This window comes from Phycodurus eques, chromosome 3 (genome assembly GCF_024500275.1).
Source record: "Phycodurus eques isolate BA_2022a chromosome 3, UOR_Pequ_1.1, whole genome shotgun sequence".
Classification (NCBI taxonomy): Eukaryota; Metazoa; Chordata; class Actinopteri; order Syngnathiformes; family Syngnathidae; genus Phycodurus; species Phycodurus eques.
The window spans coordinates 2,343,843-2,366,372 of NC_084527.1; the positions used below are offsets into that span (position 1 = coordinate 2,343,843).

At 43.8% G+C, this 22,530-nt stretch overlaps 1 protein-coding gene across 4 annotated transcripts in view; it reads right to left on the minus strand.

Annotated features, from left to right (window-relative positions):
- pbx3b (pre-B-cell leukemia homeobox 3b) overlaps positions 1-20,807 on the minus strand; it is a 58,577-nt gene extending 37,770 nt beyond the window's left edge. For all 4 annotated transcript variants that reach the window (XM_061671383.1, XM_061671381.1, XM_061671380.1 and 1 more), the window contains exons 1-2: positions 19,500-20,807; positions 18,907-18,980 (exon numbers count right to left, since the gene is read on the minus strand). In XM_061671383.1, coding sequence (XP_061527367.1) covers positions 18,907-18,980; positions 19,500-19,747 — 322 coding nt within the window. In that variant the 5' untranslated portion in view covers positions 19,748-20,807. The remainder of the gene's footprint in view (positions 1-18,906; positions 18,981-19,499) is intronic.
- Positions 20,808-22,530: the final 1,723 nt, after the last annotated feature.

Below are 22,530 nucleotides of genomic sequence, written 5' to 3' on the forward strand. Positions count from 1 at the left end.
CAGTTTCAATAACAATATGACGTTTTTAGATAGATTTCACGCAAAACAGATGATCCCCGCACAAACAGACCTGACAAACAAATGACTTTGAAACGCTGTAATTTGCATGCCAGGCCAGTAGTTAGTGTAGTCACTTTTTCAAGAAACACTCGACCAACACAAACAGCTCTGTGAGCCGCCATTGTTGTATTGGTGGTGCAGCGGTTTGCACAAGAATGCACTTCATGTGATTTTCCAAAACCTGGACGATGAAACACATTTTCAGTTGTTGTTTCAGGCTATTTGGTTTGTAAACAATGGAGTGCAAATGGCCCCTCAGAACTTTTTGCACATTATTTTTGTTGAGATTAGCGAAGCTTCGACAATTATGAATGAACGCTCTCAAGCTAAATTTCAGGCATGTAGTGTTGAATGCACACGAATACACTCACTGAATGCAGGAATGTGCTACCATGTACAGAGTAGGAACAGCAGTTCATCTCTTAAAAGCTGACAGGGCTCAAACTTCATGGTCAACAGGGCAAATATATTCCCCCAATTCTTTAAATTAAATCAAAAATGTCTGGTGCTGTAGTTCGACAACAACTGACTAATAAACCACAAAGGGTTTGATCCCTGGTGTCCGCCAGTCAGCCATCTCCACTTTCTGCCTCGACCAAAATGGTGAAGGGTGTATTAAGCTGTTTTGTTCAATGGCCCTTGACCAATATTCACAAGTAGTGAGAGCGCATGCTGAGATTTATGTGCTGTGAAGACATTACAGAAGCACATCCATATGACAGCACATAGCTAGGATGGATGGATGGACCAATAGGCAAACAGACAGATAATGGTAGACAACGTAGATGAATAGTTTTGTTTGATTATATCCAAATTACAGCTTGATTAAAGTCCAACTGAGGGCTACTGTAAATCTACTGTGAACGTTTGCTGCAGTTCCTCTAAAATGGGAAATATTGATCAGCATGATTTCCCCGGGTAGTCGGGGGCTACAAGGAAGAGTGAGAGACATTATTTAAGGGACCTGGAGCCTCGGTTAAAAACAGGAAGGGAAAGAAAAGTGTCATTATGGATCATTGCTTGAAACATGGCTTAGTCTGAGTGGCCTTTGATGGTAAGGCAAAAAGCTAGTTTATCATTGGCTGCATGAGAACCAGGGGAGTGGTTGTCTTGTGTTGGCTTTACATTATTAATTTGAGCCACAGAAGGTCATCGAGGCCGCCAGAGTCGTGTGAACCAATTGTTATCTTAACACAGCTGTCCAGCTGGATCCGGATTGACTGATTATGCCATTGATTGGTACCACCATGAGAAGGGAGCCTTTTGCGATCAGTTCTAGACTCACAGCTCTTTAAATTCCCCAAAAATTACATTTTGTCGCTCAAGAAAATGGCTATTATTGTTTTTGAATACATTCTCTGCTGGAACATAATATTTTTTGACCGGCTATGTCTGACGGAGATACCTTCAATCTTCTGCAAGCAAATCAAACGTAAATGTCAAAGAGTTGCCTATGCATGCTGATGCAGAAGAAACCTGTGGGGGAGCGACGGGACAGGGGCGGGGATGAAGTGAAAATAAACATTAGAAAAACAGTGAAATCTGAAACAAAGGGGTTGAATCCTGAGCAGCTGGCAAGGAATGAACTATTCTGGAGAGGGAATGCCAGTTTCAGAGCGCCCCGAGCATCGATTTGGAGCCAAGGCAGTAAACAGCTTTTATCAGCAATAATGATGGCATAATCCCAGCTAAAGAGGAAAGTAGCATATGGTGCAAAGCTTACAACTGCAATCCCAACAAAGTGGGGGGGGGGGGGGGGGGGGGTTCATCACTTTGGCCCTTTGCAAGACCCTCTGTCAGTTATTCCCCTCTCTCAGTCAAGAGTAAATATATATGTTTGGAATACTGGACCTTATTTGTCTATGTACGTACAGTACGGTACATGTCAGATACATGCCAGCTGCCTAACAATGTCATAAAATTGCACTGCTAAAATAAATTCAGCCACGCTCTCATCGTGTGAGGCTTTGCGAAATGCTGCCCAACAAGCAAGCAGAGGGTCATTCTGATGCAGTGCAGACACACGAGGTGGGAGCGTTGCGAGCAAATTCAAATGAAGTTCAGGCAGTCGAGTCGAGCTGCCACTTAGAGCGACACAAGCATTCTTTGCTGCAGTGTCTATATTTCACTTTTATTGTATCCGCCTTTATCAAGTTTGGCTTTTGATCAGCGAGCCGACGCCAGAAGACGGCTCTTCTCCACTACCGGTGTAACGTTGCCAAGTAGCACACCACACCGACTTCAACCTCTGTCATTGATTTTCCTCTGAGCTGTGACCATTTATTGTTTGTGACATTCTCCTTGACACCACTCAACTGCATCACCCTCTTCTTTTTGTCAATGCCTTGTGACTGAAGGAGTCAGATGCAAATGGACATCAAATACTGTAATTTAGGATTTGGCAATTCTCTGGCAACATTTTTTACTGAGAATGCGGTCGTGTTGTGTGTTGTGTTGTGTTCATTCGAATTCATAAATCCCTTTGGGGTTTGGTGTAACTTGAGCCACTCTGTAGGGGCTAACGCTGGACTGGCTGATGTAAATTCAGCCTTTTTCAGAATATTGAAACAACAACCCGTACATTTGTTTGCGCGGCTTGAATTTTACTGGGTCCAATCGTGATAAATATTATCATTTATAAAACACTCCAGTGGTCGTGTTCGGAATTTGCCGCACATTTTCACGAAAGGTATTCCATAAAAGTCACACATGAACTCAGATGTTGAGCCGTCATTATGCGTGATGTCACCGGAAGTGCAGTATTAATATTAAACTGCTCAACCTACTTTTGGATTTGTATGGTTATTAAGAATGGTTCTCGAAACACTGCCTGCACAGTTAATTAAGGTTTTGATGATGGCAAATGTTTGACTCCAGATAAGATTGTTTCTTATGGGAGAAAAAAATGTGTTACTTCTTGAGCGGCTCTCCCAAATGCATTTTCCTGCAGACCGCGTTGTTCGCCCTCTATTATACTCTCGATATCACGTACCAAGAGCGACAACAATTATGGCGCAAGTGACCTTGACTTCCGTCTGGACTCTAAGAATGATATTTGATATCAATAATATTAAGTGCAACAATAATGAGATGAATTTTCCCCATTTAGTGCGGCCGGTTCAGGACATATAGTGAAGGGAGAAGTGTGTGCAGCTACATGCTGGTCACTCTCAGTTGTCAAGGCTGATTTATTGCCTCCTAGCTGTTCAATTTCACATTTTGTCCTCGTCATATCCCCGACTCATGATCATTCTGCACTGACCCTTGTAGGGCAGGCAGGGAATATTGATAAAACAATTATCCGCTCTGCGTTCATTTGATTTTCCATTTCAATTACGGATTGGAGGAGACAAAAAAAGAAAAAGATTGCCGCATTGATTTTCTTTTTATACCTTCCAACAGGAAGGGGGCCACATTTGTTGAGATGCTTTGTTGACATGGACGAGGTGTCAAAATACTCACTTGCTTCTCGCATTTGGCTATTACGTTTTTGCTTCCTGTACTTCACAATGACCCAAATCGCTCACGCATTACTCTCCACATACAGCACTGTACATCGAATTTGAGAAAAGTAATTGATGAATTGATTAATAGTGAAGACGTTTAATGAGTGTGATAGCAGAAGCTTTATTCCAAAGGGGAAAGGGGGAATCACCGGACAGCATGTTCACACTGCAGCTGACCGGAGGTAAACACTGTATGCGCCGTATCCTCTTGAGGCCAAAGGGCCTAAAGGACACAGCAGTTTGTCAGTGACACCATTTCACTCTTCCCCCTTTCTGATGGTCTGCCACTGTCTATTTGTCACTCTAAAATGACAACAGAGCTGCATCATCCCCGTTTCCGCCCTGCAGCACTGACAATGCTCCAGCACTTCTATATTGTTAAAGGGCTGCAGCCTATAAGAATGTATCGAGAAAAGCCGCAGATGCCTTGAAACAAACAAACCCGTAAAAGTAAACCAAACTTTTAAATGAACGTTTGACCTGTGCATGTTGGTTCTTTGATTCCAGTAAGGCAAGTCATGAACCCATTATCACTTAAAGCAAATACATTCTTCTGGAAATGATTTGGAACCTTACTAATGAGTGAAGACCAAATGGGAATCCTGGTAAAACGGCCTTATGGGAGCCTGGGAAAATCTGCCTCAGTGTAGTGGCCAAAAGTCTGATCAGAGGGGCAGGGAGGGCAGAAGCAGCGACAAACACAGAAAGACATTGGACTAATAGAGCAAGGTGAATAATCGACACTCACACAGGATTTTAAGTTGGATTCTTAAACATTATAATGTAACAACGCTTGAAATCTGAAAAGGCTGATCGTGAATCGACTCTTCGGCATCGATTCAACACGGTCACAGGCAGCAAGCGGCCGCAGCAGCGCGACTGCTTCCTATGCTTCGGCAAACATGGCGGCTCCTCGGGGATTTAAGTAAACTTGGCTTTGATCAAAGTTTGGCTTTAGCATGATTGGTCTGCTTGCTGCAAATCAGGGGATCAGGGAGATGAGTCCAGGGCCAGGGGGTCCTGGCAAACAGTCCTTCCCGAAGCTCGAGAGTAGCCTTCCAGCAGCAGATTATGTCGGGCAATTAAGGTAATGAACTGGATAACGCAACAGTGTATAATGAACCTTTTAAACCATTCTCAAAGGTGTCCCATCGCTTCTCCAGGATATATTCATCTGTATCAATTATAAAACTGTCTCTTATAACATTTGCAGGACACTAAGGCAAAGGAAAACAATAACTGGACGATGTGATGTGAGTAGGTGGGAGAAGTGAAATAGTGTCGACATTTTTGTAGGGTGGAAGGGCATTTGTTTAGCAAAAACACAGCACGTGCACACAGGTGTGATTTAGCTTGACCGGTGTGCGTACAAGAGCAAACATCAACATGTCTTTGCGTTCACGTTGGCCCAGGCCACCGTCGCCTGATCGCTCCGCCTGCTCCCTTTTCATTTGAACACATTTTCGAACCCAAAATTTTACTTCAATCTCACCTCATCTCTCCATACTACATTAACCCCTGACAATTGCCTTCCAAATGACCCCATTAAGCTGTAATTGCCTCAGTAGGCCTGCTCCCTCGCTTGTAATTCTGTGCAGCGAACCCACCAGACGTCGCCCCGGCATTGTTTCGTGTTCTGGCTCCCATCATCCAGTTCAGACTCCGTCCCCCCTCGCCCCCCCACTCGCACTCGCTTACGTTCCGTCTCTGTCGTGGCCAGTGTTGGCGCCGCTCGCCACGACCGCTGACGACAGTACCCATCTCTGAGGGCGGAACATCTTTAGCTTACATTCAAATTACACATTGTCACAAAAACATGCATTTCCAGAGGCATTCCTAGTTCCGGTGACATCTTACGGTGGCTTTTGGTTCGTAATCAAAATGAAAAAAGTGTTTACAGCTATAACGAGAGGTGGAAGGATCCCAATAGCAACTGCCTTCTAATCTATTACACATCGTCTCAGTGTTGGGAAGATGACTTTGGAAATGGAGTTGGTTACAATTACAAGTTACACGTTGGAAAATGTAACAGTAGTGTCACTATTTCAATTACTTTCTCAAAGTAATATGTCATATTACATTTGGTTACATTTCTTTTTATTATTATTTTGAATGAAGGCGCTCAGCTGTTAACCATTTTCACCTATAAGACCCGATGGTGTTCAAAACCTTTCAGCAGTACGTAAGGACAATATAATAAAAGAGTCCACAAAACTGAGCTTCATTCATGCTTTTCCTTCTACTGTTCGAACAGCTATATTCAGTACACCTCCTGTAGCATTTGTCTGTGTCTTAACAAATCTTTCACAGTCAAAATTGCAACAGTTAGTGCAAATTAGAAGCAGGACTTAAATTAAAGCAATTTCTCTTTAATTCCAAAATCAAAGAAAGAATGCCACATAACGCTAACAGATGCTACACGCTACGCCGTACCTGCAGATGTGTCCGCAAGTTCGACATTGGCATTGACTGGTGGCAAACAATCTTTGGATTGTACTAAAATGTCTGGAGCCTTCTCTTTAGTCTGCGTTAAGATTTTCTTGTATTCCAACCCGGGAATGTCTCCATCGTGGCTGCTAACTGCCGTACCGAGTCGACTGACTCATGACCAGAGAGAACAAATCACCGCCGTTGGCTTTAGAAGGAGACTGTAAGGAGGAAGTAGATATGGAAAAAAAAAAAAAAAAAAACTCTATTTGATAAAACCATATTTTTGCTGTGATTTCTTTCAAATTTCCAAAAGCAACTGTAATTTAATTACGCATTTTCTCCCAGTAATATAACAAATTACACTTATGTAAATATTGTAATATGTCATTTGTTATTCCCCAACACTGGTCACTGTATGGTGCTGAGCGTACGAGCTGTGAATGACACTCAACACAGCAGAACTTCTCCATGCCGAGAAGACGAAAGCCTCCATGGGTAACTAACGCTCAAATGCGGATTGGTGGAGAAAACGATTCAGACAGTGATGTATTACAACTAGTTGCAGATGTCAAAAACAAGACGCTCTGCCCAGCAGTAGTGTGCAGTATCCAGTGTATGCACATATGTACATGTGGATGCTCATGTCGCCTCCGAGCCGTCACATGTGACATGAGCAGGGCCCAGGACTAATAATCCATTCAGCACATTTCAAGCAGCACAACCTCTATGACGCCCAGAACAGATTGGTTAGCTCATAAAATCCCTCCGATGACACATACACAAGCTTGCGCACACACAGACACACCTATGGCATCAGTTACATCTTGAAACATCCTGTTACCTTATGTTATTTTTTGTTTTTAAGAGAGCTTTGTAGCAAAGACAAGGTCGCGAATCCAAAGTTCAATTTTCCCTTTTCACACTTGCGCTGTTTACTGTTATATGAAAGATGAATTGCAAGCTTGAGCTACACTGTCTCTCTCTGAACACATAAACCTTCAGAAACGCTTTAGATCATTGCGTTCTCCCCTTGCCTGTTTATTTAAATTCAGCCTTTTCCAAAGCAAACGTTCCCGGGAATCAAGGTGTTTTTGTTGCAAAGCTCTAACTGATCCAGTGGGATTTGCTTCCAACAGCCTGTCTCTCCCCCTCGCCTTTCAACACCAAACTCTGTGCTCCAATCAAAATGAACCACCAGGGACCCCCTCTTCCCTCCCCCGGAGCTCCGCCTGCTCCGAGTGCTGTGATAGCAGCCTCCCTGCCATTGATCGCCGACTTTAGCCCAGCGCACGCATGCCGCCGTTAGCGGAACACAAAGACCTCGCTGCCTTTCATTGCGGTTCACGCCATTAATGCAGCTCATGTCTTCTGTTTGCTTCTGAGCTGAAGACTGAACGAAAGAAAAGCAGACAGCAATTAAAAAGGTTAACGAGGATCATCGTCTTCACACAAATCTTTGAGCCTCATAAACAGGCTGATATTGTTCGAGGCACGCATTCGGCGGCCACACGTGATCCAAAGCCCGCCTTCGTGTCATCATTTCATTTTGCCAGTCTAATTGTAGATGTTGAATGTGAAAAGGGAAACCCGGCGCCATTGATCCACCGATCGCAGACCAGGAGGAGCTCATGAATTAGGAATGAGATAAATCACCATTAACCCCGGACAAACCAGCTTGCGGTCGACCACGACACACCGCGAGCATCCGTTTTGTGGTTTTGTTTTTTTTTTCATATTCAGTATAACTCTTCTTGGGATTTAATATCTATAACTCCTCAATGAATACTGCCTGCACGTGTCTGTTTATTTAATCAAGGGCTGATTTAATTGTGACAGAGAATACATTTTTCTATTTTCCGTGAGCCTCTATAAAATTGCCATCATTTTTAATTAATTCTTAATTAAAATATATTACACCACAGCTTCTACCCATCTCTCTTGATATTGTAACATAATCAATTCAGAACCATTTACATATCATTAATTAAAAGCTTTCCTCTCTCATCCTTAAAATCATAATGAGGGCCTATTCCTCATTAGGAACCTTAAAGGGAGAAAATAACAATACAGTCGAGAATAGACGCTGCATCCTGCAGTCACTTCTTTGTTTTACAGCATCTGAAACAATTTGAAGCAATGAGAATATTTTGAATTTGCAGTGTTTACTCAAGAGGCTATCATTACCCATTACGGTAACACGTGGAAAACGAATAAGGTGAACAACATTTGAGCTTAGTAATGTGACAAAATGGAAGACGCTTTTGTCATCACAGACAAAAAAAAAAGAAAAGAATCATTTTTCCGGTGTAAGTATACGCGTGTCCTCGACATGATCCACCTGTGGACGATGATGCTCGACCCAACTCAACCGATGTCCTAACCTTGGAATTAGCTTGCAGTGAGCGTGCAGACAAAAACAAGGCGCTTTGCTCCGAGCAATAAATATTTCTCTATGAATATAAAACGGCGTTCTGTACTCTCTGATAAGACCGCATAATTCAGTTGAACTGTTCATTTGTACTGAAGCGCTGCTAAAAAAAACAACAACCCGGGAATATATATTATCACGACTTAAAACAAACACATGCATATCTTTCTATCTGGAACTGACTCTTGAAGGAAGGAGTAATAATATCAAATAATGATGGCCATTCTTGTGCAGAGGATTGGGCATATCCTGATTTTTATCAGCCGTCTTTCAAAGGTGCTTCGGCAATGCATGTCAGTGTTGCATGTCTGGGGCTTCCACGTGTCAGATCAAAATCGCTGCACTTGCTGTTACGGCAGCCTGACAGCAATTTGTTTGAATGTTTTGTCACGCCGCTCGCTGTTGGTGCATTTTGTGCGGGCTGTTCGGCGCAACGGCAACAGCTCGCACTTTCCTCCCGATCGTGCGCGCACACTCACATTAGCGACACGACGCACAAGCATTCTGTATTTGCGGCATACCTGAGCTTGCAAATGGAATGTGTTGATTATTATCTAACACCTGAAACGGCAGGTGTCACTAGATCATTAACACGTGGCGTTATTCTAAAATATACTTGTCGTTCACACACCACGCCTATATTTAGTCCATAAAAACACACTTTTGAAAATACGCAAGCTACGTCTGTGTTAAAGCTTTTCCACCAGGATACAGTATATACAGTAAAAATGCATTTGACTCACACCTCAAGCTTATTCAGTTCAAATCTTCCTGCATTAAAAAAAATAATAATAATACATTTTGACTTTGACATGGAGTACTGAGTGAGTTAATGAAATCCTATCAAAGACAGGAACTCTATTTTTACACTGTGATCATTAAAGTACAACACAGTTATAATTTACAGCTCCTGCTTAATTGCATAGGGAAAGTAAAATGGGGAAGATCTATGAAAGGAGACGAAAAGTGTGTGTGCGTGTGTGTGTGTGTATGTGGGGGGGGGGGGGGGGGCGGTGTGTGTGTGTGTGCGCACACACCTGAATCAAGAAGAGTGACTATCAAAAGGCATGTAAACAACAGGAGCGTATCTTTCAGCATCACGGAACGTATCAAAGATCAGGTAATGAAATATGCATTGTCCTATTTTTCTGCTAGCAGACCCTTTGACAAATCGAGTACAATCCAAAATCTCCATAAATCACTATTAAAGACAAGTATATCATCACCAGCGCATATATCTTCCACAGCCTGACCTGTACACTAATGAGAAAAGGCCCAGACTATCTTGTCTGATTAATTAATTCAAAATGTCGGCTGTTATTCAAATGTGAGGCTGGCGTTATTTGAATAACACTTGACAGCAACGCCGGAAGAAATAATTTCTGCTTTGTGAGGCTGCTGCGACATTACTGATGATAGCTTGTGGGAAAAGAAGAAGCCGGGAAGTTTCGTGTTTTTTGTTTTTTTTCCCTGTTCTTTCCCTGTCCATTTGCTTTCTCTGCCTCACCTTTGCTTTCATGACGGCGCCGAGAAGTATTTTATTATTTCGCCACCCACGCCCACTCACAATTATGGTTGTGGCTATTTTTTTTCCCCCCGCCCCGCTGTTTGTATTCCCTCTCACCGCCAGCACAGATCTGCAGGGCAGAGCATTGGCGCTGCGAGAGACACGCTGGCAAAGAGGAAGGTCATGATTTTTACAACTGCGGCTCCACATAGCTGACAGCCTATGCTGCCAAAGTGACACACTCTGTTTGGCTTTCCCACGTTCATAGAGTGCACCGGCACTTTGTCTTTATCACAGAGCCCGCCGCACTCAAACATCAATTCGCTCTTGCACACAAACAAACGCATATTTGTTCTATGTTGATCCAAACATGGTGGAAAATTTAAATGTCCACACTGGGACAATTTAAAAAAAAAAAAAAAAAAAGAAAACAAACAACATCAACTTCGTCCACATCTATAAGCACTAACAGTAAGGGCACTATTGCCCAGTGGGAGTCTTGAAGAAAATACTTTCTGGGAAAGTAGAAAAAAAAAACATGAGCTTGCAACATGAGAAACTTAGAATTGTACGTGTACTGAACTGCAATGTAATAACCTGAAAATCACACTTTAATAGAAACAGTCCCACCCAAAACCCGTGTGAAAGAAATGACTGTTGACCTTTTCACCATTTGCATTGTTTTTACGTGTTTTAAAAGTCATTCGTATACCTGATCTTAACTGACACCTGTGTTGAGGAAACCACATTTTTGTTTGATTAAAGACAGCAACAAATTGTAATTTACAACATTTGAGATGCATGTATTGAGAATCACCATGAATAATGCTAATCATGGAACTTTTGGTCACGAAAATTGTGGATATTTTGGGAGTAAATATGCCTTCATTTGTCTTACAGTCTTTTGACACTCACTGTCTGATGTCAAACCCATTCAACAAATACAAATTCATTTTCACAGAAAATTTGTTCAGGGTATGTAAAATTCTCCACTCAATTGTATTTAAAAAAAAATCTCCCTTTTGGAAATGGTGCACGCAAGTCCGTTTTTCCTCATCTACACGCAAACATTCAAATGAAGCTTTTGAAAGGTTTCACGCTCGGACAACATTTTTCAAAAATTACATTATCAGTGACACAATTTACATGAGTTCAAAAGGGCCCCCCCCCCCCCCCCCCCCCAAGAAATACAAGGATTTAAAAGTACCTGCAGCTGTGTGGACATTGTTGCAGGAAATGAGATCGTTGCCAACAAGTTTTAAGTAGTCTTTCTTTCTTTCTTTCTTCTTTAAAAAAAAAAAAGTCTATGGAGGAGGTGCGGTGGGGGTATAAAAAAAAAAAAAAAAAAAAAAAGCAAAGCAAGAACGTGTGTGCAAGGGCCTGGGGGCAGTGCAGACCCTTCTATCGCTTCCCTCATCAAGCATGGATTCTAATCAGGGCTTGGGAGATATAAGACGCTCAGTCATTAAATAAATTAACTCTGCCACTCCACGCTCTCCTTCAGCACCCGCGAGATGCTTGCCGTGCTCTGCATACTTACACGGGCATCTCCAAGCATCACGCACTTCACCTTCACACTGCAGCCTCGCAGGCCTGCCAACACGCACGCAATTGAACAGCTAATGTTGAATATTTAGAGGCGAGCGACCACGCCTCCTGTCCCTCAACAACTGATTCTGTTTGCATGGAAAGCTTTTACTTAATTGCATTACGAGAGCAAAAACTAGCCTAAGGACGGGCGTCTAGGTCCCTTCCTGGCAAATGTAAGACGGCGAGAACGCACACTGAAGTTGTTCGATCACGCAAATGACGCCGCAATGAGCTCTCTGTCGGTGTGCAACGCTGACGCGGGCGCCGAAAGCTGACACGCGTCTTCACCGAGCACCTGCTCTACAAATGGATCAATAAAAGAAGGAAACTCATTCAGTGCTTAACTCATATCCTTGCACCCGCATCATCTTCCGGAACGGCGTGACGTCAAAAGTGCCCGTCAATCATTCGGACAGATTTCAAGAAGCCAGCGTGAGGCGCTCGCAGCAATTCAGCAGAACAAAACTTGCCGTTTGAATTGCATACTGCATTTTGTCGAGATAAATGTCCTGTGAAAGCCCTTACATTGCAATTTGTATGATTTCAATACGGCATTACTCAGTGAGGAACTAACTGGATGCACATTAGAGAGAAAGTCGAAAATGAACAGAAGGGTCTGGGGATTCTCTCTCACAGACACAATTAAATATTCATGCGTCTCCACCTTAGGACACAACAGATACAGATCATTATCATGGCAACGGCGCACCACCATTTTGTTCACACGTTTTGCTCTAGCTCGATGTGCGTCTGTTCGCGTGTATAATTTCAATGAAATGAAATGTGATTTATTGTAAGCTCTGTAAAAGAGGCATGCATGGCTTTTGATAGCTTCTCTCCGTGCGACAAAAAGCACAGATTTTTCACAAAACTACGCTGAGGAAAGGAGCTGGGGCCAAAGACGATTTCCCAAACACATGATGGTGCAGATGAAGATGCAGATCAGGGATTTTTGTTTCCAGTGTGAGCGGGCCATTGTTCGACATATTGCTTAATTTCTCACTGAATAATGCATGAGCCCTCTTGACAAAATGCAGACATACGAATGATGTGCGTAACTATGAAGGGCTGCAATTTGGTGCTGATCCAAATTAGGATTGTTTGGTCTTGGCACAGTCTTCGCCGTATTGAGTGCCAATTCAGTCGTATTATCTCTTTAAATCATCTCGCGTTATGTTATGAAAAAATACTATCAGTGTGACACACAGGATATTTAAAATGCTCTCAGTTGTAATTAGACAGTAAGCATGTCCAGGTTTAGATGTTCCTTTGCTCTGCTTCGTGCCAGGTTTAGTCCACTTATGTACTCTTGGTGACCTCCGCTTCGGAAAGCGAGGACAACCTTGTATATCTGTGTCTTTTGTTTTGTTTTTCAAAGCCTATCAAAGAGGAGCAAAGAGAGGAACAGCATTCCCCCGCTCGCCGTCATTAATCACAGCTTTCCGGGAGCAAGCGCATATTAATTTCTGTCATCCCGAACATCGTTTGGTATTGTTGAGCCAGGGCTTAGTGCTCGTTCACCAGCAGACGCCGGTCGCCGCTGCCGGTTGAGGGAAGACAGGGCCTGTGTGGCTGCGTTTCAGAGCAAGGAGCCTTTATCCCGGGGCTCTGACACCAATTAAGCCATTTCAGCCAGAGACGAAAACAGGGCCCGCTGTTTCAGTGTAACGTGAGCCAGCACCTAGCCTGCTGGCCCGTTGCCATCTTTCCATTACTTCAGACACAAAAATGCACTTCAAGGACTTAGAATAATAATTTAAAAAAAATGTCAAAAAAAAAGCTATGCTCAGCCAATGGTCATACCTTACTGACAGCTGGCTAAATTACAAAGGCAGGCGAGTCAGTGTTTACGCATTGATCAGCGACTGGGGTCATTGCATTCTCCCAGTACAATAGTTAATTAAAGGTATTATACATGCATATTTTATTCCAGAGACAACATCAAAACAATTTAATAGTAGAGTGCCTCAACTCATATAGAAAAAGGCGCAGTGTCCCCACGGTTGCGCACTGGAAGGCAGCATGTGGAGCTTAACTCAAGGCTAACACGGAATAATGCAAGGTTTGCTATGAATTAAATATTAGAAAGCCAATAAGAATTATTTGCCTTATTAAAGCGGCAGAAGACGCTGATTAAAATTTCATTGCATTGCCGTCTTTTTCCTATTTCTGCCTTCAATGCATCATTCTAATGTGGGGAAACGCTGAACGGTGGAGAGCAACGAGGAGCAGATCTTCATTTTCTTGCTTGCAAATGGGGGAAATAACGGCATGTACTGTATTTCCCTTTTTTTTGCTTTGGGGAAACTATCTTAGACCAAGAGAGGTGATGTCACAATATCTTGGATACAAATGGAGTTCATTCATGATCATCTGCAGGTAAACCCCTCGACTCGCAGCAATTCCAGCACTTTTAAAATGAAACACCGACAATGCACATTAGGTGAGCGACAGCAAAGGACGGCCGGACTCTGCACTCGCAAATGATCGCTCATTTAGGTGTCCGCATGTAATGTGTGCAGAGTAAATGAACATCACGGCGTCTATTGTCCCAGGAGAAAACGCTCGAGCTAATGAAATCGGGACCTATAAATAGCAGAGTCATTACTGAGAGAGGACTTGCTTTGCACCAGTCTCACACGAGCCGTCTTCGTATTGGACCAATAACGCGCTGAGTGACGTTACACCGTGGGGACATGGGTGTAGACACACCGATACGGGAGCGTCGACGTCAAAAGATATTCTTCGGGAAAAAGTGCAACAGAAGCATGCTGTATCGTGGCTCCTCAGTCATTTCCCCCTTTTCGTCCAAGTCAACTTTTTTTTCTCTTCTTGCAAGGCAGGTATTTTTGCAAGCCCAAATTTATTTGTTTTTTTGTGCTAATAGAATGGGATCATCTATTATGAACCGTTGACAATGCATTTGAAACTTCAAAGAAAAAAAAGTATCCTTAGGTTTAAGGACTGGCACATTTGAGATCAAGTCAGCAGTCTATTTCTAATAGGGTCAACATTTGAGGGCCTCTTTTCTTCTGTTTCTGGTTTACATTTGGATTTTAAGAACAACAGCGCAAGGAGTGAAAATCTGCAGCAGCCTCGCGCTGTGAACCGGTTTCAATCAATCCTTCCCTTTTGCTTCCCAAGCAGCCTCTGCTGGCTGCCAGCGCCTGAAGATAACGATTTCACCACCTCTGTCATGCCTAATTAACAGCTCAGACGCACAATTCAGAAATTTTGCAATTAACCTACTAAAATATTGTTGGAGGATGCTAATTGTTATGCCAGTTGCCATAAAGACTCATTTGCATAACGTATGTGCAAAAAACAATTATGAGCTGTTGATCGCACAGGAGCCCGGCGAAAAACGCTTCCAGCGACAGAGGAGGAGGGCGAGAACGAGAGAGAGAGAGAGAGAGAGAGAGAGAGAGAGAGAGAGAGAGAGACGTGCAAGATGGGTGCCGATGGAGAGACACCATTGTGCAAAAACCTGATAGGAGCCGTGCAAAGACATTTATAGCCACAGGACAAAGGCATTTAGCCTTCCAAATGAAACCGATACATATTCTTTGTTTTGTTTTGTTTTGTTTTGCTTTTGGTCCCCCCTCGCTCTTTGTCTGGCTCGGCTTCATCTTCTCTTCGCTGATGGGGAATCGGAGGGTGTTTGGGCGCCGTGTAGATAATAGCTATATGTTGCCGCGTCCCCCTCGCGCTTCAGAGGAAGCACGAGCGGCCCTGCCGTAGAAGGCAGTCGGGAACCCGGCTGTGCGGGAGCCATCGGGCACCGCGCTATCTAGTCGCCGCGGCCGCATCACCGGGGCTCCCTGAGACAAAAAAGCAGCCAAAGTCAATTGTCTTTGCTGCTGAATGGCTTGCCGTTCTCTCCCGTGAGCGCACTGGAGCTTTTCAACACCAGGAAAATCACAATAGAAAAACAATCAAAACAATAAAACAATTTTTAAAAAATAGGAAAATCACAATAGAAAAACAAACCACACACACACACAACATATATATATATGTATATATATATATATATATATATATATATATATATTGCATAGATATGTTTTACACCACCATGACATGTAAGGTTTATGCCAAACCTGCCCTAAATCAAAATCATTTGTCAATCCAAACATCATTTTTTATCTTTCTGTTATGCTTAAAACAAGTGAATGTAAAAGCTGTTTAATCAAAATAATTCTTTTAATGATTGAATCTAATTACTATTGTTAGCTGCAAATGTTACAATGTGACTTTTAAGGTTTTTTGTTTTTTTTTGGGGGGGGGGGGGGACAAAAATGTTAAATTATAGTTAATTACTTGCATTCCTGAACAAAAGAGTTTTGTTTTAGTGGTTGAATGTTAATATTGATTCATTTCTGACTTCTGAGAGAATCCAAGAAAAAGCAGCTCAAAATGTCCTAAAAAAAAAGATGAATTTCTCATTCCTGTTCAAAATGGAAACATGTCTGTCGAGAGTTCACTGAAAATGAAGGCATCCGCATTAAAGCACGACACTACGCTGTATGGTCGGAGAGCAAATAGTAGCAAATGGTCGAATGAATGTTTTCAGCACTGTATATCTAATCAAACGTGCAAATACGCAAATGTGCATTGATGACGCCGATAAACCAGTTGAATTGAGCTGCCTCGTTGGGCGCGTCGAGTAACACTGAAATGAACGTTCCCGATAGATTTCACAAACGCTTACCTCCTAGCGCCTAACGCTATTTACCGCAGCTAACGCTTGTCGTCTGCCTCGCTCGTGGTTAATTACAGTCTCATCGCGGCCCGTATTTCGCTAACACCGTTCCCCCCCCCCCCCCCGCTCAGCATCGCGTGAGACGGGCCATGGCCGACACGCATCTCTGAAGGCATCTTTAGCTTTCCAAACGTACTTCGGGATTCGTGCCAATGCAGTCTTCCGGCAATTTGTAGTACTACCCTTTGCGGAGCCCGCCCCCTGTTTTTGGAACCTGGCGAGTCAAAGGTCAGCAAAACAACAAGTCAATACATAGCCAAAGCAGCGCCAAGCAGCTGAGAGAGCTGTGGAGAGGACCGAGCCCCTGCGTGGCACTCTGTGATTCGGCCTGTAATAGTTCTGTGTAATCTCTTTCTATTGATTAAACCTCACTTCAGAGAGGAGTCCTGCAACACGAGCTCTCTCTTCCCGGTCACAAATACCATATGGAGGTAATCTTTCACCTTTGTTATTCTTGCCTCTCCCGCTGCTGCTGTTGCCGCCGCTGCCCCTGCGAGCCACTCTTCCAAGCATGAAAGCGAGACGGGGGGAGTCGCCAGCGGGTTCACATAAAGCCAGCACACATGCGAGAACAACTGCAAAGCTCGTCCGACTTTCTGTCAATGCACAATTCACTCTGCGTATACAACTTGCAACCAAATGTGCCCGGCGTTCCGAAGTGACTTCAGTTTGTGCTTAAAGTGACGTTCACGTAAGCAAAGACAAACAAAAGGAGTGCAAAAAAGGAAAGCACACCGCTCACGTGTATTATATTGACGAGCAAACCCAAGGAAATTGTAGCACGCCTGCTAAAAACACTGAATTTACTGACAAGCAAATGACTTCATGCTGCCACTTCATCTCATTTCCTGCATAATGCTTGATTAGCATATCAAAGTGAATTAATACATTAGTAATGTAGAAAATATTCTCCCGCTCGACAAAAAAAAAAAAACAAAGAGCCAGAAAGTTCTCAAAAGTCCTGGAAATGCCTCGACCACATCCTCTTTAGCCCTCATCTCAAATGCAGCTCTGAAATTGTTTACAGCGCAACTGCATTTAACCTTCACATACAAAAAGAGCCTCCGAGCCAATATCGACAATGACGTCCTGAAAACATTCCATACTCTTTCAGCAAAGAACATTTGAGTATGAAAGATCACGCAGGCCTGCATCCCCCTTTTGAGGAGAGATGAAAAGGGCCGAGGAATCCCTCCACGCGTCGCACCGCGCGCCGCAATGAGAAGGCGGCCGACAAGGCCGCCGCACCGGCTGAGCTCCGTCACCCACTCCGAACCGCAAGTTGCCGAACATGCGCATCCACACTGGCGCTCTGTGTGGCGGGCGCATTTACGTATTCACGGGTGTGCACGTTTTTTGCAGCCGCAGCTTTCGCCAGCTGGTTCAAACGGTGCCACGTATTTGACAGCAAAAAAAAAAAAAAAAAAAAACCACTCCCGCTGAGACCATCATGTATGTTTTCCACAAACACGGTAATCTGGTTTTGCCCGTTTGGACTTCATTGTGTGAGGTGCGACTGTGGGAATACATCAAATTCCCAAAAGTCTGCAGTTCACCGGGAACTTTCTCGCAAAATGCAAAGCGACAGACAATCGGTCGTGTCTCTCGCAAAAAGCCGAGCACCTCGGCCTCCGGCGCGGACCCTCCGTCTGCCTCTGTGACCGGCACCTGAGCAGGGGGGGGAGTTCATAAACTTTTATGATCTCCCCCGAGCCAATTTCCTTCTAAACTGCACAAAGGTCACAAATCTGACAAGTTATCAGAGGTGCTAAAATGACTTCCAATCCACAGCATTATTTTTTCTTCCTATTCCTTTTTTGTTTTCTGACAGCTTGGGCGTCGCATGAGAAATCTCATCTACGTATGTGAAGTCCAATAGTTTGAAAGTGCCATCATTTTTGCAGGTGCCGTTACAGTCTTCTTTTAAATGTATTTAATCGACATATTTATGACAGAGTATTTTGTTTTGTTTTACAGTGCGCATTGTGGACATTTTCAGTGTGTGTTTGTTCAAAAATGTAACATATGTAGAGAAGATACTTGACTAATATACAGTGTGGCAGCTTGAAACTTTTGTTTTCCATGATTACGCTCTGAATAATCAGAGACAATATCAACATCGGTCTCCGATATTTCATGACATGAACACACATATAAAATATTTTCACTAAAATGTACACGTGATGGTCACAAAAAGCAAGGGTGAAATTGCCGCAAAATAGTTCTCCAAAATTAACATGTACTGTGAAATATGGTATTTGTATTTCACCAGAATTCAGTGAAGATTAAAAAAAAAGAATGAAACAAATTCACCAATTGGTGTGTATAGAGCATTGCTGCCATATAGAAAATAACGGCAGCTGTGTCGAGCGTGCATGTATGTGTAAATATATAAGGTGTATATATATATATATATATATATCAGCTGCAGGTTTTGAATAGATAAAGGACAAAATAATGTACGTACACAGCTCCACTGCTCGCTGTCATGTTTAAACGATTCAAATGGACAAAGTTCCCCTGCAACTTGTGTGTCAAAGGCAGACTGCAGGCAAAAGTGTGTGATTGTTGTGCAGCTTTTCGCGGCGTTCTTCAAAAATAAGAGTTGGACAAAGCTTACCTGTCTTTTCTTTGATTTCACAGAGAACGCTGAAGAGGGCTGGTTTCATTCTGTGACAGTTCAGTCCATGTTTCCTGTTTCAGTATAAGACAAGATACAATATTGATATAAGTTCACTGATGAGTCACATCTGCACTATAATTAACATTATCTTTAAAAAAAAAAAAAAGAGAGATTGCTTGGTATAGTGCCACTTACACATTATTGGATTAGACTAAACACAGCGTCAGTAAATGTCAATGCCGAATTTGAATGAACCTGATTTATTTATGCCACTTCTTTTCCAACCAAAGAATGTGTGTGTGTGTGTGTGTGTGTGTGTGTGCGTGCACTTCAACTTTTTGGGAACAACACGAGCCACGTTTGCGTGGACAGACAATCATTTCAATTCCAAAGCGCGACAAGCCTCTCATGTGCTTCATCTTTATGAGGCGCTAAATGCACCTGATCATTGTCAGCGTCATTAAACGCACCCCAGCCTGCTCTTATGCATGGCGCGCGAGGGGTGGGGGGGCATGTTTGAATACTAAGAATGCGTGTTCTAACTGGGGGTGGGGGGGTTAGGAGTTACAAATCATAAAAAAGCAACCAACTTTGCTTGCGCCTCGTCCAGACTTTGGTCAGTTATGGTCATTATTTGATGAAGAATGTCGCCGATGTCTTGTTTGCGTCCGTCCCCGTCCGTGCCGTCGTGTCCGTGAGGAGGCGGGAGGGCCATGCCCCCCTGCACCGAGTGGCCGGCCAGACTGACGCCGCCGATCGACTGCATGATCCGGGCTTGATCGTCCATCGGAGCCGCTAAGGAGTCTGTGCACTGAGCCACACAAATTGAAAAACTCATATACGAAACGGGCTAGAACATGTGCCGAAGACGACGAGGGTGCGCGGCAGCCTGGTCCGAAACACACGCACACACAAAAAAAAAAAAAAAAAAAAAAAACAACAATATTGCAGCGATGTGGCGGCGGAAATGTGTCCAAGTTGACGCGAGCTCCAAAGTGCCAAAACGGGAATCTTGCCTTAATTTGGCTATTTCGTGCAAAACTTCTATTGTCAAAATTGCCCAAGGTTGTCCATCTTCTCCACCTGGACTTTCACGCCAATGGATCTTCTCTCTGTCCGCGAGATTTGACGGCTTTGGACACCACTGCTCCTTTGGTGATCTCTCATTTATTGGCGCTCTTCGTGGGATTCCCGGAACATCTCCTCACCAAAGAATGTCCACAAAAAGCATCATCGGAAAACAAAATAATCCAGAGCTGCAAATCATTCTTTGCAAAATAAAACCACAAAAAAAAAAAAAATTCAAAATCGTAGTGCAGAAATGAAGTCCACGTATTTTTTTTTAAAAAAATGTGGTGGTGTCCGAATATCTTTAAATAAATAAAAAAAGAAAAAATACAAAAAAAGTTGTGCGATGTCAGCTGAGGAAAGGGGGAAAAAAACACAAGAAATGAATAAGGATGCAGCGCTGTATTATAAAGCGATGCGCCAAAAATAAAATTAAAAAAAAAAAAAAGACCTCGCCTTGCTAATATTTATGAGGTGCAGCCTGTGTGCCTGTGTGTGTTTTATGTTGTTTGATGGTGAGCGATTGACAGTGTGCCAATGCCACTCACTCAGTGCAGACGTGTCAGAGCAGGCAACACGAGGGGGGGAGAGGGAAAAAAAATACACACACACACACACGCGCGCGCGCGCCGCGTGCACGCACGCAGAGAGAGCGAGAGAGAGAGAGAGAGAGAGAGAAAATAGAAAATGAAATGCAGGCCCCGCCCAACAGAGGAGGGCTCCGCGCTCCTTGTCACTTCTCACCCGAGCAGCGAAAAAGCCCAAAATGTTACGAGCGAGTAGTTAGGCAGCTGATTATAGTGATGAAAGCGCGGCAGTCTTTGCGGGGAGGCGTCCTCGTGCGTGTCCCGCGCAGTCATCAAGATTTACTCCTGCAAGCCGGGCAGGCAAATGCATAACGAGACTTTTATGCAGTTTGATGTAGAGCAGCGCGCGCTCCTGCTAAGGCTTTGCTCGGCGAGCGGCAGACATGTTTATATGATTGCAAAATCAAGCCGGCTCCACCAATCCACGTCCAGAAGCGGCAAGAGTGACGACGCGCGTGTCCAATTGCTTGGCAGATGCGTGATGGCCAAAGCCCACCCACTCAATCCCTCCATCTTCACACTGCCCCTGCACAAGAAGAAAAAAAAAAGGAAGAATGGCAACTTGTGATTGGTCGTTGCTAAGAGCGACATCCATTGCACAAAGCAGGCGGCGCTGCTCTGTGCTCCTCCGCAGTTGCTATGGCAGCAGACACGTTGTTGGGCTGCGGGATGCGAGGCAGCAAATCTACTGTACTCTGCATTCGCCGAGGGCCTTTTGGAGCCGAACATTGAGAAACAAGCTGGAAGAAAAAAAAAAAAAGAAAAAAAAAAGGGGGGGGGGGGGGGGAAAGAATTCACTTGCGTCGACTCTTGGAACAAATGCCGCTTCGTCGTGGTTCGTGTGGCCGTCGAAATGACACAAAAGCGCGTTAGCGTGTCGAGCTGAAAGAAAACATTGGGACAAAAATGAAATATATCCTACAATACGATAAAAGGCATTTTGTGTGTGTGTGTAAATATAGTTTAACTTGTTGCATTCAGGTCACGAATTGTGTAGTCCACAGGTGTCAAACTCAAGGCCCGGGGGCCAGATCTGGCCCGACACATCATTTGATGCAAATCATTTCCATCGAATAACTTTTTCTTGTTAAAATACCCAAATTGGAAATTGCCGTTCACATATTTATGTATTGATTACGTGCGCCTCGATCAAATCCACCGAAATCACGTTAGACCAGCGGTCTACGTACTGCGCTGGACTTAGCTGTGGTCTAGGCAGATGTAAGTTTAGACTGACTTTCTGCCACCAAATTGCCACTGAGGCGGGCGCATTTCCAAGGAGACCCCCTCGTTGTGCCGTAACGCTCAGCTTGTCGCAGACTGCTCAGCGATAGGTTTTTACGCTCCGCTGCCATTGCGCCCACGATGAAGATTGGGCCCATTTTGTTTTCAAGCGGACACATTTATAAATGTTACGTCTGCGTCGGGCAGCAACACATTTTATTAGGTTCAGGGCAAAAGGCGATAAAAAGGGAAGCAGGGATAATAATTTCAGTGGTCTGCTTTTTTTTATGAATGGTAGCAAAATAAACCGCTGGTCCGAACACGTGAGAAGAAGCACCGCTGCTCAGCCATCTGAGCGCCCGAACAACGCCACGTTGTTCCGCCATAGAGCGGAAGAAGACGAGCTCAGCTTCAGGGCTGGCTAACTGGCCTGAGGGGTGCGCGGGTCCCCGGAGGCTAAAAGGATTGTTACAACCTTGCTACTCAGCGACCTTCTAGTTACTCGACGTACCTAATGTTGTGGCCGACGAATGCGCACATTCGTACGAACGAGAATCCTATGGACATGCGCGCTGACGTCGACGCTGTGCCCAGCTCGACTTTCAACTATCAATCAAATACGTTGGCGCGTCGAGCGTCTTTCGTACGCTTACACATACCTACCTATATGTTGGAGCCGCGGAAATATATCCGCTTAAAGCCTCCAGTGGATTAAATGTCTTTATCTACAGCGCCACAATTG